This window comes from Entelurus aequoreus, linkage group LG05 (genome assembly GCF_033978785.1).
Source record: "Entelurus aequoreus isolate RoL-2023_Sb linkage group LG05, RoL_Eaeq_v1.1, whole genome shotgun sequence".
Classification (NCBI taxonomy): Eukaryota; Metazoa; Chordata; class Actinopteri; order Syngnathiformes; family Syngnathidae; genus Entelurus; species Entelurus aequoreus.
Genome location: NC_084735.1, coordinates 23,915,863 through 23,935,039, shown reverse-complemented (window position 1 = coordinate 23,935,039; position 19,177 = coordinate 23,915,863). Strand labels below are relative to the sequence as shown.

General features: G+C 39.8%; 1 protein-coding gene across 2 annotated transcripts in view; it reads right to left on the bottom strand.

The window, feature by feature from the left end:
* The window catches only part of ctdp1 (CTD (carboxy-terminal domain, RNA polymerase II, polypeptide A) phosphatase, subunit 1), a 124,939-nt gene that overhangs the window by 82,707 nt on the left and 23,055 nt on the right, over positions 1–19,177 (bottom strand). For both annotated transcript variants that reach the window (XM_062047484.1, XM_062047483.1), the window contains exons 8-10: positions 16,544–17,524; positions 5,258–5,399; positions 1,102–1,321 (exon numbers count right to left, since the gene is read on the bottom strand). In XM_062047484.1, coding sequence (XP_061903468.1) covers positions 1,102–1,321; positions 5,258–5,399; positions 16,544–17,524 — 1,343 coding nt within the window. The remainder of the gene's footprint in view (positions 1–1,101; positions 1,322–5,257; positions 5,400–16,543; positions 17,525–19,177) is intronic.

Genomic DNA, 19,177 nt, shown 5'->3' with positions numbered 1-19,177 from the left:
TTAGATCCACTATGGACTGGACTCTCACAATATTATGCTAGACCCACTCGACGTCCATTGCATCCGGTCTCCCCTAGAGGAGGGGGCGAGGGGGGTCACCCACATCTGCGGTCCTCTCCAAGGTTTCTCATAGTCATTCACATTGACATCCCACTGGGTTGTGAGTTTTTCCTTGCCCTTATGTGGGCTCTGAACCGAGGATGTCGTTGTGGCTTGTGCAGCCCTTTAAGACACTTGTGATTTAGGGCTATATAAACATTGATTGATTGATTGATTGAAGTAGTTTTCACCTAAAATACCCTTTTTTTGTAAAGGTGTGTTGGCTTTTATTTTGCTGTGGTGCCGTGCCATAATCAATTACATGTGGAGGAAACCCTGACATGTGACCGGTATCTTTATTAGTTTTGGCAGCTCTCACTCATGGAAGATCGGTATCGGAATCGGCAGCACAAAAACCGGATCGGAACAACTGTATAAAAGTTGTTATACAGTATACTATGAGTGTTCAAATTTGAGAAATAATGGCCTTTCTCCAATTAACACCCTGTTTAGGTAAATACACACCCGGCAGCGTACTCAAGATACTTTTATCCTTCTTCATCATTATCCAATATCAAAGACATTTCGTCTATATTGTTTTCCACAAGTCTGCCACTATAGAGACGCAACTCAAGCCGTGCTCACCCCCCTGTGGATCATTTCCAAATAGAACGTAAATCTTCCTGTGTAATGTTGACATAGCAGTAATAGAGAAACAACAAATAACCCCTTAAGCGTGTGTTTTGTCGCACTGTTGAGGAGATGAGGCAACTGCATGTTTCCATTGGGAGTCGTATAGGAAGCACAGGCGCTTGTTTAAGGGGAAGGAATGGAAGCAAACGGGACACAGTGGACTTAACAATGTAGTTAAGATGCGTTATGAATGAGTCTTTTGGTCAGTAGAACACAGACAAATATATAGTAGCTTTGAATAACCAAAGGTTGGTGCTTGCATGTTGCCATTATTTCTCAAACATAGCTATTAGAGCAAACAATACTCTCGCTGATATCTGCTAGAATATAATTGCATGACTATGTAATCAATATACAGCAGTACCTGAGATACGTCTGCTCTTGTTGATCAGACAGAGAAGGTCCCGACGTCTGGAGGTAAGGCGCTGACGGTAATGCCCGAGGGGCCCTGCGAATCAGCTTCCCGGTGATGGGGTCGTAGGTTCGCACCTCGGGAGGTGGTGGCGGAGGTTTGTGTTGAATTGGAGCGGGGTGTTGGAAATGAGGCTGCTGCCGAGTGTCCCATTGGAAAGCCGCTGGGCTGTTGCTCCTTCAATCATGAGAAAGAAAATAAATGAAAGATCCTATTGACGATGTAAGTAGCATCTCAAAAAATTTATCTTTGTAATAATCCTTGCAACAACACGTGTTTTCTGATGTATTGTTGCTTGGAGCAGAGCTGTCTATAGAGAGTATAAACAACTCAATTTCATAGTTGGTCCTAAACATGGCGCCTTGTAGTCACGTGAAGGGCTTTTAATCAATTATTTAAAGGCCTACTGAAATGATTTTTTTTTATTTAAACGGGGATAGCAGATCCATTCTATGTGTCATACTTGATCATTTCGCGATATTGCCATATTTTTGCTGAAAGGATTTAGTAGAGAACATCGACGATAAAGTTCGCAACTTTTGGTCGCTGATAAAAAAAGCCTTGCCTGTACCGGAAGTAGCGTGACGTCAAAGGTTGAAAGGCTCCTCACGTTTCCCCATTGTTTTCAATGCCGCGAGAGCGATTCGGACCGAGAAAGCGACGATTACCCCATTAATTTGAGCGAGGATGAAAGCTTTGTGGATGAGGAACGTGAGAGTGAAGGACTAGAGTGCAGTGCAGGACGCATCTTTTTTCGCTCTGACCGTAACTTAGGTACAAGCTGGCTCATTGGATTCCACACTCTCTCCTTTTTCTATTGTGGATCACGGATTTGTATTTTAAACCACCTCGGACACTATATCCTTTTGAAAATGAGAGTCGAGAATGCGAAACGGACATTCACAGTGACCTTTATCTCCACGACAATACATCGGCGAAACACTTTAGCTACGGAGCTAACGTGATAGCATCGTGCTTAACTGCATATAGAAACAAAAGAAATAAGCCCCTGACTGGAAGGATAGACAGAAAATCAACAATACTATTAAACCATGGACCTGTAAATACACGGTTAATGCTTTCCAGCCTGGAAAAGGTTTACAATGCTGTTGCTAACGACGCTATTGAAGCTAACTTAGCAACGGGACCTCACAGAGCTATGCTAAAAACATTAGCTATCCACCTATGCTAGCCAGCCCTCATCTGCTCATCAACACCCGTGCTCACCTGCGTTCCAGCGATCGACGGTGAGACGAAGGACTTCACCCGATCACCGATGCGGTCGGCGGCTAGCGCCGGATAGCGCGTCTGCTATCCACCTCAAAGTCCTCCTGGCTGTGTTGCTGCAGCCAGCCGCTAATACACCAATCCCACCTACAACTTTCTTCATTGCACTCTTCATTGTTCATTAAACAAATTGCAAAAGATTCACCAACACAGATGTCCAGAATACTGTGGAATTTTGAGATGAAAACAGAGCTTTTTGTATTGGATTCAATGGCGTCCGAATACTTCCGTTTCAACGATTGACGTCACGCGCATACGTCATCATACATAGACGTTTTCAACAGGAAGTTTAGCGGGAAATTTAAAATTGCACTTTATAAGTTAACCCGGCCGTATTGGCATGTGTTGCAATGTTAAGATTTCATCATTGATATATAAACTATCCGACTGCGTGGTCGGTAGTAGTGGGTTTCAGTAGGCCTTTAAGAGATTGTCTGGCAAAACTCTCTCTAATTGGTCAAAAGCCCCTCATGTGACTACAGGGCGCCATGTTTAGGACAAACTATGAAACCAAATTGTCCATACGCTCACCATACACGGATCTGGCTTGGAGCAAAGTCGTGTATAAAAAGAGTATGGCCAACTACAATACAGGCGGCATGACTGCTAATAAGGACGCGTGTGGCTGTGCCCGCATACATGCAACTGCTGTCGTTTTCTGACACAATTAACCAAAATAATATGTCTATACATAGTTCTAAACATACCGCAGCTCATGAACTTACAATAAAACATGATTTTATTTTGAGAGAGAATAATTTTCCGGCTGTATTTGTGTTTAGTGACCAGCAGGCCCTCTAACACGCACCCGATGGCACTGTAAAAAACACACGACAGAAAAAAAGAACTTATTTCCTCATTTTGCCAAAAACTTCATTAGCTTTGGACCAACAATCGCAGAGAAATTATGACTTTTGTGTGAAGTTTGTCAACTGCGGTGGCTGCATCCAATGTATTTGTAATCACTTTATGTACTGATCTATATTTTTTGTAACATGCTATGTGAATAAGTGTACTTTTGTATTTATTTCCCCATATATTTGCACAATACCTAAGATGTGGTAACAACACTGGCGAGCAGTAGAGAATATGGAGTGATGTTTGGTGCAGAACATTTTTATCTAAATTCATTAGTGACATATTTCTTGCCACTTTATATTGTTTTGAGGTCTATTGGTCTAATGCAGGGGTCGGCAACCTTTACCACTCAAAGAGCCATTTTGACAAGTTTCACAAATTAAAGAAAACAATGGGAGCCACAAAACTCTTTTGAAAGTTTAAAATGAATTAACACTGCATATAAAGCTTTTTTTGCTATGTTTAAACCAGGGGTCTCAGACACACGCCCCGGCCCACACCTTAATATGAAATTTTAATGATAGTGCGGCCCGCGAGTTTTAAATGAATGGCGCATGTAAGCGTCATACTTGCCAACCCCCACAATTTTTCCGGGAGACTCCCGAATTCCATGGCGTGATGGCACTGCTTTTAGCGCCCTCTACAGCATGCTCAAACAGCGCACCTGCTCGGCTACATGTTGAATGCAGCATTGGTTTGCATACGTTAGAGACAGCAAGGCATACTTGTTCAACAGCCACACAGCTTACACTGACGGTGACCGTATAAAACAACTTTAACACTGTTACGTTACAAATATGTGCCACACTGTGAACCCACACCAAAGAAGAATGACAAACACATTTCTGGAGAACATCCACACTGTAATACAACATAAACACAACACAACAAATACCCAGAATCCCATGCAGCCCTAACTCTTCCGGTCTACATTATACACCCCCGATACCACCAAACCCCGCCCACCTCAATCGACGCACGGAGGGAGGGGGGGATTTATGTGTGGGGGGGTTTGGTGATAGCTAGGGCTGCATGGGATTCTGGGTATTTGTTGTGTTGTGTTTATGTTGTGCTACGGTGCGGATGTTCTCCAGAAACGTGTTTGTCATTCTTTTTTTGGTGTGGGTTCACAGTGTGGCGCATATATTGAGGACAATAAATGCAGTGCTCGTTTGTGCTGACTATAGAGGACAATAAATGCAGTGCCATTAGAGCACGCCCTTAATTAAGTTGTTAGGGTGAAAATTGGAGAATAATTGCCCCGGGAGATTTCTACGAAAGGCACTGAGATCCGTAAGTCTCCTGGGAAAATCGGGAGGGTCGGCAGGTATGCAGCTGAGCCGCATCACAGTGGTCAAAGAGCCGCATGCGGCTCCGGAGCCGCGGGTTGCCGACCCCTGGTCTAATGTGAACGGAACGCATCCGAGAACAGTCGTCACGGTGTTTACAAAAAAAATCGTAATGGACCTAGTGTGAATATAGCCTTAGTTCGAAAAACAGCTCCGTCCTATTCAAGGTACTCAGCTGTTACAACTTATTTTTTTGTATGTTTATCATTAACCTTCAAATAGCACATAAGCTAGCAGAGAGGAAAGTTAAAGACATTGGAACGTTCAACTAGTCATGCAAGTGCAAACCAGAAAAACGAAATGCATAAGAGATTATGTTATTACTCTAATTTGCTTCAGCTGCTTCAAGATTAAATCAATCAACAGTGTGTCAGAATCAATTAATTGGAGACAAATCCATAATTGGCCCAGTCTTAAGTGTGAATAGTGATTATTTTTTACCTACGCTCCTGGATTATAAACTAAGCGGTCAATTTACAACTAATTTATTAATTAAAACAATTAAAATGGGGTAGATTTCACCATCTGGTATTACAGATCAGCTTTGGTGATGGTCTGCACTCTATTGAGTCCCATTCTGGTTATGAATCAACTCTGGTTATTTCGATCTTTATCGTACCGTGTCTGCTTGGAGCAGTCCTCCTTTAGAGGGAAGAGCGACTCCTCCACCCTCTCCCAGCGCTCCAGGCAACTCCACAGCCAATCGGGGTTAACCACGTGGAGATGCTGGCACTCCAACGCCTGACGGACCTTTTCCGTGCCTGGTTGACAAAGATAAAAAAAAAAGGTCATAAGGGGTGACAGTTTTGACCTGCCGATCAAAACCACTAAGCAAACCTGGATCAATGATCCTTTTTTTTTTGGAAGAGAGAGGAGAAAATAATTGCCAGGTCGATAGGCTGACAAAGATAACAAGGAAGATTAGTCTTCTGCAATCGCTGTCCTTTCACTTTGCTGCCAACGCTCTGCATCCAAAAAGGCATGTCTTCATTGGGCAAATCCCCAGAGTACCGTAGTCCTCGGATGAAAGGTAATGATGTCTGATATCGTGGCACAACTTGTTACGTATCCTCCTGACATTTGTGTTGTGCATAACAGGGCTACATTCTTCCCCTAAATTTGAAACAATGACTCAAAAAACAGACCAAAAACAAATGCCCAACGCAGAAGACACTGGTTCTCAGGAGAATATAACAATTTGTCACATTTTGGAAGTAAAACCCTCTTTACGATAAATGCCGATTTCAAATTTATGCCCCGTCCTCTCACCAGTTTAAGTTAATACACTACCGTTCAAATGTTTGGGGTCTCCCAAACAATTTTGTGGAATAGCCTTCATTTCTAAGAACAAGAATAGACTGTCGAGTTTCAGATGAAAGTTCTCTTTTTCTGGCCATTTTGAGCGTTTAATTGACCCCACAAATGTGATGCTCCAGAAACTCAATCTGCTCAAAGGAAGGTCAGTTTTGTAGCTTCTGTAACGAGCTAAACTGTTTTCAGATGTGTGAACATGATTGCACAAGGGTTTTCTAATCATCAATTAGCCTTCTGAGCCAATGAGCAAACACATTGTACCATTAGAACACTGGAGTGATAGTTGCTGGAAATGGGCCTCTATACACCTATGAAGATATTGCACCAAAAACCAGACATTTGCAGCTAGAATAGTCATTTACCTAGCAATGTATAGAGTGTATTTCTTTAAAGTTAAGACTAGTTTAAAGTTATCTTCATTGAAAAGTACAGTGCTTTTCCTTCAAAAATAAGGACATTTCAATGTGACCCCAAACTTTTGAACAGTAGTGTATATATTAGGGATGTAATGGTAAACGATATATTGATAAACCGCGGTAAAATTCCAGACGGTTAGTAATACCTTTTCAATTTTAAATTACCGAAAAAAAACGTCATTTATTAATGCGTTTTAGGAAACACTGCTTACTTCCTGTAAACGGAGTCACAACAGCGCTGGTGCATGCGCACTAGCGTCGTTAAGCTTCAAAAAACCATGGAGGAACACAACTACACCAATTTTGCTACGGAGATGTCCTCTCAGAGTAAACAGAGCCGAGCGCTTGGTTTAACTCGCTTCATTTCCGTGAAGTCTCAGCGTGCGTTTAAGAGCGCACTGCTGTTTTTAGATGGCGACAGGTGTGGACAATAAGGGACTTATTTGTCTCACACTAAATATATACAGCGAAGGAGAAAACTATTTGATGTATTCATTTTCTCAATACAGCGTCCTGCTGTGACAGAGTTAATGATGTGAGGAAACATGCAGCAGGCGATGTTTCGGGAGCATTGAGTTGTTGCCACAACTTGTTCATAAAGTCTTTAGTTTATTTACTGGGATACTCACTTGTCCTTCATTTAACTGCAACCTTTATCAGTGTTCAAATAACATAAATACTATCTAAATGTTTTGTCATCTCATCTAATTGAATGCAGGCTGTGAAGATTGTGTATTTGATGTGAGAGATATCACTACTCTATTTTTGTTGGCCAATCTTGGTGGTGTTGGAGAAAAACAAAGCTTGTTTATTAGACTTTTTTTTTTTTTTACATTACTTGTGTTTTTTTTCATTTCAAAGTTATTATTTTAAAAAACATTCATGTGATATAGCATTTGGTTAATGTTTTATTGGGTATAGTTAATTCCTATACAACATATTTCTGGTCAAACGCTTAATGGATCTGTCCCTATACAGCATCTACATGTACATATAAATGTACATAACTTCAACAAAAATACATCTATCAAAATGTAAAAATAGAGATAAAAAATTTGAAAAAGATGACACGTTGATACTATCATTGAACAAAAAAACATTTATAGAAAACATTTATAGCCTTTTTATTAAACATTACAAATTACATGATGGAGTCGCTTTCACACCACACCCCAACTCTGTTAAATCTCACATAATCAATAGTAATTTCAATATTGATAAAAACAACAAGAACACTATTTTTATCTACCGTATTTTTCGGACTATAAGTCGCAGTTTTTTCATAGTTTGGCCGGGGGTGCGACTTATACTCAGGAGCGACTTGTGTGTGAAATTATTAACACATTACCGTAAAATATCAAATAATATTATTTATCTCATTCACGTAAGAGACTAGACGTATAAGATTTCATGGGATTTAGCGATTAGGAGTGACAGATTGTTTGGTAAACGTAAAGCATGTTCTATATGTTATAGTTATTTGAATGACTCTTATCATAATATGTTACGTTAACATACCAGGCACGTTCTCAGTTGGTTATTTATGCGTCATATAACGTACACTTATTCAGCCTGTTGTTCACTATTCTTTATTTTAATTGCCTTTCACATGTCTATTCTTGGTGTTGGTTTTATCAAATACATTTCCCCAAAAAATGCGACTTATACTCCAGTGTGACTTATATATGTTTTTTTCCCTTCTTTATTATGCATTTTCGGCCGGTGCGACTTATACTCCGGACCGGTTTATACTCCGAAAAATACTGTATATGGACATAAAGTGCAGTTACTTTGCAAAATTCTTACATTTGTTTTTTATTTTTTTATCTCTTATGTACATCAAGTGCCATTTTGTACAATTTTCACATTTATTTCATTTATTTATATCATTATTTTTTTCTCCCATATTAAAGTACCAATGATATTACCGTAATTTCCGGACTATAAGCCGCACCTGACTATAAGCCGCACCAGCTAAATGTAGGGGAAAATACAGATTGCTCCATATATAAGCCGCACCCGACTATAAGCCGCAGGGTTTTGATGTGTAATTACCGTAGTATATAGGGGTTCCTGCTACCACGGAGGGGATTGTCGGGGCAGAGATGACTGTTTAGGAACGCAAACTGCCCATTTATTAACAATAAATCTTTCAATCATTCAATCAAACTTTCACATCTTTGACATGGCGAACAGCATTCGTGCAGAGTACAAATACTACAACGGTGCAAAGTAATACAAAGTGCTCGCCTGTACGTTGTCAAAATAACCAGCCTACCGGTATATGAAAAGTCAGTCTTTAATCATTGTGTCATCGTCTTCCTCCTGTGTACTAAAACCACCGAAATCCTCTTCGTCGGTGTCGGAGAAGAACAGGCCGTAAATAAGCCGCACCCCTGTATAAGCCGCAGGGACCAGAACGAGGGGAAAAAGTAGCGGCTTATAGTCCGGAAATTACGGTACTTTGTTTATAATGCTTGTATTGCTTTTATTTGCACAGAAAAATTATATTCGAGGTACTTGAAACAGGTTTTTTATCTACAATAATGTTTTTTCTACAAATGAAACCCTTTTGAATGTGTGTTTTTTTAAAATAAAACTTGGTTAAAAGATTTCAGCATAAGTACTTTTTGAAAATTTTTAAACACATTTAAAAATACCGTGATAATGGTAGCCGTGATCATTTTGGTCACAATAACCATTATAAGAAATTTCCATACTTTAATATATATAATTAGAGCGTTTACTCTTCTTATTAGGGATGTGCGATAAGGCCAAAAATCTATTTTGCGATATGTATTGCAGCCTCCTGCAAATATGATATAATATTTGGATTGAAATTCATATTAGAAGCATTTCAAAACAGGTTAAAAGGGCTCCTAATTTGGCTGTTGACATGTGTGTTAACATATTGCATAATTTCCAGTCGTATTATTATTCGACTTGCTAATTTACTTGCGGGTTACTTTCTGTTCTAACATGGTCGTGTCTACACTTCTGTTAAAATCTAATAAAAAACGTATTCTTCTGTTTTTTGGGATAGTTTTAGATGATACTGCCAGGACCTGTCACGACAGCTCATGTCTTATTTTGAATTTATTGACATTTCCCTATGTTTGGTGTTTCAGTTCCTATCTGTCGCTCTTGTTTTAACATTAAAATTAAAGTACCGCAGATAGTCACACACACACTCCTTGTTCCACCTCCTGGGAGGTGAGGGGAGCAGTGAGCAGCAGTGGTGGCCGCGCTCGGGAACAGTTTTTGGTGATTTTGGTTTTGGTTGACTTCCAGTTTTGTATGTGTTAGCGGGCAGTGACTCGACCCCTGCCTCAGAGCGTTGTTGTGACCGCCTGATTATTATTTGCAATCAGGGAGCTTCTTAAGCCAGTCTCACGCATTTGTGGATGCTGAATTATTGACTACTATGGTTTGTCTCATGCTAGACCGTGAGTGTTTCCTAGTAATCGTTGTGTAGCTGTTTTATGTCTTCGTGCTCTCTAAGATGCACTCGGGTTTTTGTTTGCATGCACTTGCCTGCAGTTGAGTTTTTGTGTTTCGCCTACGCCTACATGAAATACATTTTTACCTGGAAGCTGCTCTCCTGCTGACTTCCGCGTTTTGGGATCACAACTATTGCTAACATGCAACCCAAGCGCAACAGATACTACACTGTTGGGTAGAGATGTCCAATAATGGCTTTTTTGCCGATATCCCGATATTGTCCAACTCCTAATTACCGATTCCAATATCAACCGATACCGATATAGACAGTCGTGGAATTAACACATTATTATGCCTAATTTTGTTGTGATGCCCCGCTGGATGCATTAAACAATGTAACAAGGTTTTCCAAAATAAATCAACTCAAGTCATGGAAAAAAATTTCAACATGGCACTGCCATATTTATTATTTATTTATTATTATTATATTATTTATCTCTGCACTGCTGACCTGTCCCCGCTCGGGATGGTCTCCTGCTGGCCCCACTATGGACTGGACTCTCACTATTATGTTAGATCCACTAAGGACTGTACTTAAAGGGGGGGGGGGGGTGGGGGGGGGGGGGGGGGGGGGGTTACCCACATATGCGGTCCTCTTCAAGGTTTCTCATTGTCATTCACATCGACGTCCCTTATGTGGGCTCTGTACCGAGGATGTCGTTGTGGCTTGTGCAGCCCTTTGAGACTTTTGTGATTTAGGGCTATATAAATAAACATTGATTGATTGATTGATTGATTATTGAAGTCACAAAGTGCATTATTTGTTTTAACATGCCTCAAAACAGCAGCTTGGAATTTGGGACATGCTCTCCCTGAGAGAGCATGAGGAGGTTGAGGTGGGCGGGGTTGGGGGGGCGGTGGGGTAGGGGATAGCGGGGTGTGTATATTGTAGCGTCCCGGAAGAGTTAGTGCTGCAAGGGGTTCTGGGTATTTGTTCTGTTGTGTTTATGTTGTGTTACGGTGCGGATCAATCAATTAATCAATGTTTATTTATATAGCCCTAAATCACAAGTGTCTCAAAGGGCTGTACAAGCCACAACGACATCCTCGGTACAGATGTCCTCCCGAAATGTGTTTGTCATTCTTGTTTGGTGTGGGTTCACAGTGTGGCGCATATTTGTAACAGTATTAAAATTGTTTATACGTTCACCCTCAGTGTGACCGGTATGGCTGTTGACCAAGTATACGTGCATTCACTTGTGTGTGTGAAAAGCCGTAGATATTATGTGATTGGGCCGGCACGCAAAGGCAGTGCCTTTAAGGTTTATTGGCGCTCTGTACTCCCGACGTCCGTGTACACAGCGGCGTTTTAAAAATTAATACATTTTACTTTTTGAAACCCATACCGATAATTTCCGATATTACATTTTAAAGCATATATGTCGGACATCTCTACTGTTGGGTATTGGTCCAGTACCGAGTCTTTACAGCCAGGATCAGTAATGGTCATACCAATGCTGATATTTCAAATTTTCAAGATCATTCATTAATTTAATTTTTGATCACCATTTTTTTCAGACAAAAAAACAGGATGGCGGTGTAAAAATAGAAATTACATTTTGAAATTATTTCCTACAATTGGCTCTGATTTAAATAATTTGGTTTTTGCTCTGTGTACGATGACTTATTTCCTGAGTTGGTAAACAATAATGCAAAACTGCAAAATGTTTTTTTTGATATCAGAAATATCTGATCTGAGCACCTTAGTTTACATACAAGAGCTCTAGCTCACAGTTAGCATTTGCATGACAGATAGATAACTACATAGATAGATACTTTATTCATCTCCCAAGAGAAATTTACCTTTCAGCAGCTCATAAGTGAATTAGTGAAGTGAATTATATTTATATAGCGCTTTTCTCTAGTGACTCAAAGCGCTTTACATAGTGAAACCCAATATCTAAGTTACATTTAAACCAGTGTGGGTGGCACTGGGAGCAGGTGGGTAAAGTGTCTTGCCCAAAAACACAACGGCAGTGACTAGGATGGCGGAAGCGGGACTTGAACCTGGAACCCTCAAGTTGCTGGCACGGCCACTCTACCAACCGAGCTATTCCGCCCCAAGGGTAGAAACACACAGGAGCATGCAGGGTTTAGATAAAACATTTTTTTAAAAATCTAATAAAAAGTACTAAAAATGGTATAATACAGATACTGTGAACAACCCGAAAATCCAAAACGAAGCCTTATAAAAGAGATTGTTTTTAAATGTACAACAGACAATTTCACAATCAGAGTGCAAAAAATGTCAGTGTGCAAAAGGACAAACAACAGTGACATGATAATAAGTTAAGTTTTAATATCCTCCTACGGTGTGGTATTAAAAGCTCTACCATTGGCCTAATTTATATAATTTATATTGTGCATCATCTATATCGCGCAACCCTAATTCTCATGTACCGTACGCTTTTATGTGTGTACATTTTTCTAGGAAGATCACTCTTGTCAATTTTGATTAATTGTTATAAATCCCATTTAATAACTTGTTTGCCTAATTCAACCGAACTTTAAAAAAGACCCCAATATTTTAATACAAATGCAATCATCATAATGTTGTACGCGAACATTTGTATATGTGTCACTTTGATGCAAGTCATTTATTTGCTCAACACTTGGTAACAGTTGTATCTAAAGTACAGTAGGGTTGCATTTTGAAGTGAAATTTGCCAGCAAGCACACAAGTCTCTGCACTCACTTCTGCACTGATGTATGCATGGACCTGATCACTGACAGTATAGCACCACGTGCCGCCTTTCAGATAACCATCCACAGTTAAGGTAAAGAAGCATGTGAGGTCAATATGAATGGCGAGATTAGTTTGCTTTTATACACGATTAAGGAGATCATTTTTAAAAACACTGCAGGTTTAAACACACAAAAGGTAGGGGAGTACCCTGCTCTAGTGCACAAATTACTTCTCTGAGAGTATTTCAAGAAGTTTTGGGGGAAAAATAAAACTAACTTTGTGTAGCTAATTGGCAAGAGAAGGCAGATTCTGGATGACTACCTGTCCAATCACCGCTTTGTGCCTCTCTGCTGACAACACACCCAAGGGTTTTTTGGGTTCATTCCAAATTAGGCAAACTTTGCAATGTCCTGTTTTCCTTTGTGTTCCTCCCACTAAACCCACTTCCCAGTCTTCTTCTTAACAATGTGAGTGATTGCCAAGTGAGGCTCCCAAGGCAACCGTCGCCACTTCCTGTGTTTGCTTGCAAAGCAAATTAAATCGGTGGCATATACCAGCCTCTTTTTGAAATGTTTTCTCGCTGTTTCCGAGCCAAGAGTAAGAACGCATTTTACTAACGTTCTCTTTTGACATAAACTCAATTATCCATTACCTCTACATAGGAATTCTTTATAAAGTTTTCGACAGGGCTGGGTTACACGTTACTGCCAATATGCCAGTAAAGCTGAACATAAAAACAAGCCTTGGATCACTCCAGCCTCACTAAGCTGAAAGAGAAACTTCCATCACTTCCACTTCAATGAGCACGTCTCAACTGGCTGAATGAACAGAAGGGAAATTTGGGACAAAAACCACAAAAACAGGCCCTTCATTTAATTGTGAGGTGTGAAATAAGTTCTAAGACATTTTAAGGATACATATTTTTTTAAATTAGAGTAGTACCTCAATTTATGAGTAATTTGAGGTACGAGCTGTGGGACCCGTTTTCATTTTTTGTTAAAAGAAAAATGATACAATTAATTTCTTAAACTTAGACTCACTGACTTTGGCTCATTTTCTGTGAAGAACATATATCAGAATACATATTTAATGACCACACACCATACACCCCCCCTACACATTTCTATTACATATAAGATGTCCGGGTCCACTGGACCCGGGGCTAATAAAAGTGTGGAAATTGATGTTCTGTGTACCACACGCACACACACACACACACACACACACACACACACACACACACACACACACACACACACACACACACACACACACACACACACACACACACACACACACAAAGCAGGCCTAGACAGGAGGAGGACAGAGTGTAGGTACACAGAACATCAGAGGGTCAAATGTGCGAGAAAATGAGAGCAGACAGTGTTGACAAACAATGTTGCAACCTTGTGTGGGAACCGCAGGTGCAGAAATACAAAAGAAGAATCCCTGTGGGATGCAGAAACGGGCAGAGAAATTTTCCGTGCAACGTTCATATTGTTGTTACTCAGCCACCGTTTGTGGGTCTGATGGACCCGCTGCATGTTATGGCTTTTAATGCCTCACAATCAAACACTTTTATGTTAAAATACTGAACAGATGTTTATTGGGATAAGGTAAACATCTGTTCAGTATTTTAACATAAAAGTGTTTGATTGTGAGGCATTAAAAGCCACAAAATGCACTGGGTCCATCAGACCCACAAACGCTGGCTGAGTAACAACAATATGAACATTACACAAGGGTTAAGTTGCGAGAATAACTGGAGTTACAAGCCAACTCTGTCGTGGGTTGTCAGTTCAGTATTTGCTCTCTGCTGCGCCCTACAACGTGTTAATACTCTAAGTATTGTACTTATTAGGCACCGTTATGTTTAACAAATTTGGAGGTGTTGAAATCGCCATGTAAAATCGCTAATGCTAATTAGGGATGTCCGATAATGGCTTTTTGCAGATATCCGATATTGTCCAACTCTTAATTACCGATACCGATATATACAGTCGTGGAATTAACACATTATTATGCCTAATTTGGACAACCAGGTATGGTGAAGATAAGGTCCTTTTTTTTAAAAAAATTAATAAAATAAGATAAATAAATTAAAAACATTTTCTTGAATAAAAAAAGAAAGTAAAACAATATAAAAACAGTTACATAGAAACTAGTAATTAATGAAAATTAGTAAAATTAACTGTTAAAGGTTAGTACTATTAGTGGACCAGTAGCACGCACAATCATGTGTGCTTACGGACTGTATCCCTTGCAGACTGTATTGATATATATTGATATATAATGTAGGAACCAGAATATTAATAACAGAAAGAAACAACCCTTTTGTGTGAATGAGTGTGAATGAGTGTAAATGGGGGAGGGAGGTTTTTTGGGTTGGTGCACTAATTGTAAGTGTATCTTGTGTTTTTTATGTTGATTTAATAAAAAAATAATAATAATAAAAAAACAAAAAACAAAAAAAACGATACCAATAATAAAAAAAAACGATACCGATAATTTCCGATATTACATTTTAAAGCATTTATCGGCCGATAATATCGGCAGGTCGATATTGTCGGACATCTCTAATGCTAATCAGTAGAATGTCAATACCAAAGACAATGTATATGAGCATCAGGCTAGCACATTTTCAAAAAGTGGTGTCTTACTTAACTTACGCTGGCTCGTTTTTGTTGGCATTTGTTATTGCGGTATCGATCCCTAATGACGGAGAAGCAGCCTGTAGTAGACCCCTACACAGGTCTGCTCCCCATAAAACTACTGTAGTTGTTTGTAATACATGCTATTGTAAAGTTTTTCAAACAATATTTCTTATCTAAAGAAACTGTTTTTAACTTTTTAACAGCTTTTTATCTAACAAATTGTTCTTAGGGTAATTTGTATTTGCTTTTTCAATGTGTATTTTACTTCTGTTTTAAATGTTATTTTTTAGTCTGTCCTTTGCCTCTATTTCTTTGTGGTGTACAGCCCTTTGTTCTTCAACTGTGGTTGTTTTTAAAGGGCTTTATAAATAAAGTTGGTATGGTATCTAAAAGTTTGTTGTTGTTTTTTCCAAAGACATATTACATCATGGTAAAATTGCGGTATTTTAGGAGCGCCAAGCAAAAACTTAATTGATTTCCATTCATTTCAATGGGGGGCCCACTTAGAGAGGAGCGTTTTAAATTACGGGCTCGTTATGTGCTCGTAAATTATGGTACAACTGTGTTACGTTTAAAAAGGGATAGGAATGTTCTGAACCTCTGCTTCTGTGCCTGCAAATTTGCAATATTCTATTTTTTCTTCCTTGGAGAGCAAAACATATGAGACGGAATCACAGCGCCTCTGCTGGTTGCAGATTTTTAATCACTGCTATGTTGAAATTGTTACTAATATTGATACTGTTGTTGATAATATTCATTTTTGTTTCACTACTTTTAGATTGTTCTGTGTCATGTTTGTGTGTCCTCTCGATTGCTCTGTTTATTGCTATTCTGAATGTTGCTGGGTCGGGTTTGGTTTTGGAACTGGATTAGTAGCTGAATTTGAATGGTCACCATCCTGCAGCTTAGATCTTAGAAATGTTGAAGATGTTGTAGTGAAAATCCTGCGGGTTATACTTACTCTCCGGTTTACAATTAACTCAACAATATTATTGGCGCTGACTCATTGGTTCTGTTGTTGCTGTGTTGTGCAGCATACTAAGGAGAGAGAAAGATGTCCTTTTCACTTTCTCATACACTCCAACTCATTATCTCATCAGACTGGAGATGGAAATTAGCCATTGGCTACGATCTCAAATATGTAAGTCATTAATGTGTTGTCCTCTTTAAATGAACTAAAATCTAATCCAATATTAAAGTTGCTTTATATAACACAAATGAAATAAATTCAAATTAAATTTTGATTAAACGCTTCCAATTAACGCACCTGCGTCTTCGTAGCAGTTCAGCTAAATAGATGCTTTAGCGAGAGCATTTAGTAGGTGTTTACTTACCAGATTTTGCTGCAATGAGATGCGTTGTTACATTGGGTTCCTGCGAGTTAAGAACCAAATTCTTGCCGATCTTTGCTCCCAGTGCCTTGGTGTGGTAGTACTCCCGAGTCCTCTCAAACGTGTAGTTGGTTGGATACAAGCCACTGAATACTAAGGTGGTGCCTTCTAAGGTCTTGCTCTTTAGCTCAGGAACAATCTTGCGAATGTCCGGCGTGTCGGGCGCCTCCTTCTTCAGGAAGGACTCATAGCGGGCGTAGTACTCTGTGTGGATCCTCTCCAGCACTTCCTCCAGGTAGATGAGGTGATCGTCCTGGTCATGGTCCGCTTCCTCGTCCTCCTCGTCCTCCATGCTCTGGTCCAGGAGCTCCTCCCCCATGGTCACCCCAGATTGTTCGCTATTCTGCGACTCGGTTTCCGCTTCCCTCCTGTCTGAGCAGCCGTTCCCGAGCTCGGGGAGAAGAACATCCGAATTTGTTTGTGACTCGCTTTGAGCTTTATCTTTTGTCTCTTCTTGGTCATCTTGTGAGGTTCCTTCTTGCTCAGACTTCTTTGCTTGGCTGACACCACTGTCACCGTCCGCCACCGTCTTGTCTCTTACAGACTCGCTGTCGCTGTCACTGGAAAGGTCAAAGTCTAGATTATTGGAGTCACCTTTTGCTGTTAAAGAGTTTGCACTGTCCTGTGCATCACCTGTCCTGCTAACACTCTCCTCTTTGCTGGTTTCTTGGCTATCACCGCCCTGAGTTTTCTTCGACGTGGCCTCAGACGCCTCGTCATCAGCCTCGGATGGTTTACTTAACAACGCATCGTCCTGCACAGGCCCGGCGGGATGCGTCCGTTCATTTGTGGGGACTCCCTGAGAGCGCAGAGACGCCGCGGCACCCTCGTTTACAGACTTTTTCCTGAGGCCGTTATTGTGCTCTTCCGCACCGGGGGTCTCTGATGGTTCTGTGCTCTCTGACTGACGACATGGTGGGCTTCCTGCAGGGGACACAAGGCACAGCAATCAGTTGGAATTCAAGGACATCAGAGGGACTGGATGAACAGTTTTCGGAAGCTTGGCACGTGGGTCAAGTCTGGACGACACATTTCACAAGAATAAAGTTTACAACCATGGAAAATGTAGTTGGAATCTTATGGGAATGATCTTTACCAGAATGTAAATACATTACGAGTACTATTTTTGAAAAAGTCATAATTGAACAAAAATGGAGTTGTAGTTTGTGATGTGCCTATCGATCAGTATCGGCCGATTTTGGTGAAATGTCGATCACAAATGCTGATCTACTCTGGCTGATAGGGATGTGAATCTTTGGGCATCTAACAATTCGATCCGATTCTTTTTTTTTTTTTTAGAATTTATTAATCAATCAAACAAAACAATACACAACAATACCATAATAATGCAATCCAGTTCCAAAACCAAACCCGACCCAGCAACATTCAGAATAGCAATAAACAGAGCAATCGAGAGGACACACAAACATGACACAGAACAATCTAAAAGTAGTGGATCAAAAATGAATATTATCAACAACAGTATCAATATTAGTAACAATTTCAACATAGCAGTGATTAAAAATCCCTCATTGACATTATCATTACAGACATTAAAAAAAAATAAAAAAATAAAAAATGAACAATAGTGTCACAGTGGCTTACACTTGCATCGCATCTCATAAACTTGACAACACATTGTGTCCAATATTTTCCACAAAGATATAATAAGTCATATTTCTTGTTCATTTCATACCCATAATTCATACCCATAATACATTGGACACAATGTATTATGGGTAATGGCAGTCAGGTATGGGGGAATCAAGCCACACAGTTTTTGACCTTACTCTTACTTTTCTAACTCTTTCTTACTGTAACAAACTCTTTTTATTTTGCCATTAATTTGTTCCCACATCGTAATTGTTTTACGTTTTTGAATGATTAAGTTCACAAGTAAACGATACAAAACGAAGAGGAGCGTCTGGAGATTTGTTTGTTGTTGCCGCAGTAAGCGGAGCAGGAGAAAGTAGAGGAGCGTCAAGTTAAGGCTTCATTAGGAATCTACAGTTTCTGTTTCGCTTTTTTTGACTCGCTTGGAAAAATGGTCCTATTATGCAAAAACATTTCATACCCTTTCTTGGAACCTGTTTTCGTGTACTTGGGATCTCCAAAAGTGTGAAATCAAAACATGGAGGAATAGAGGAGATATTTATGAAACTAATTTGCATTCTTCCAAACTTGCCCCAAAGGAGACTTTAGTGACGTATTTCGCCTTGGTTACGTCGGCCGATCTCTCCATATGGTAGAGGTTTACTGAAGGGTTTGAGCGAGTCCGACATTTTTATTTAGCAGTAGTCGAAAGTTGTAGTCAATAAGTTCCTTTTTTCTCTATCCTCTTATTGTGAGGCACACTGGCTCATACATGCATCCTTCACTGTGGCCATTTAACTTTATTTCTAGTACAAACTAATAGCGTATACCGTATTTTACAGACTATAAGACGCATTTAAAATCCTTTTATTTTCTCAAAAATCGACACCTAAGGTATGGATTAATTGTGGTTGTGCAATTTTATTTGGTAAACAGTAGGGCTGGGTGTTATGGACCAAAACTCTTATCCCGATACACAGTACA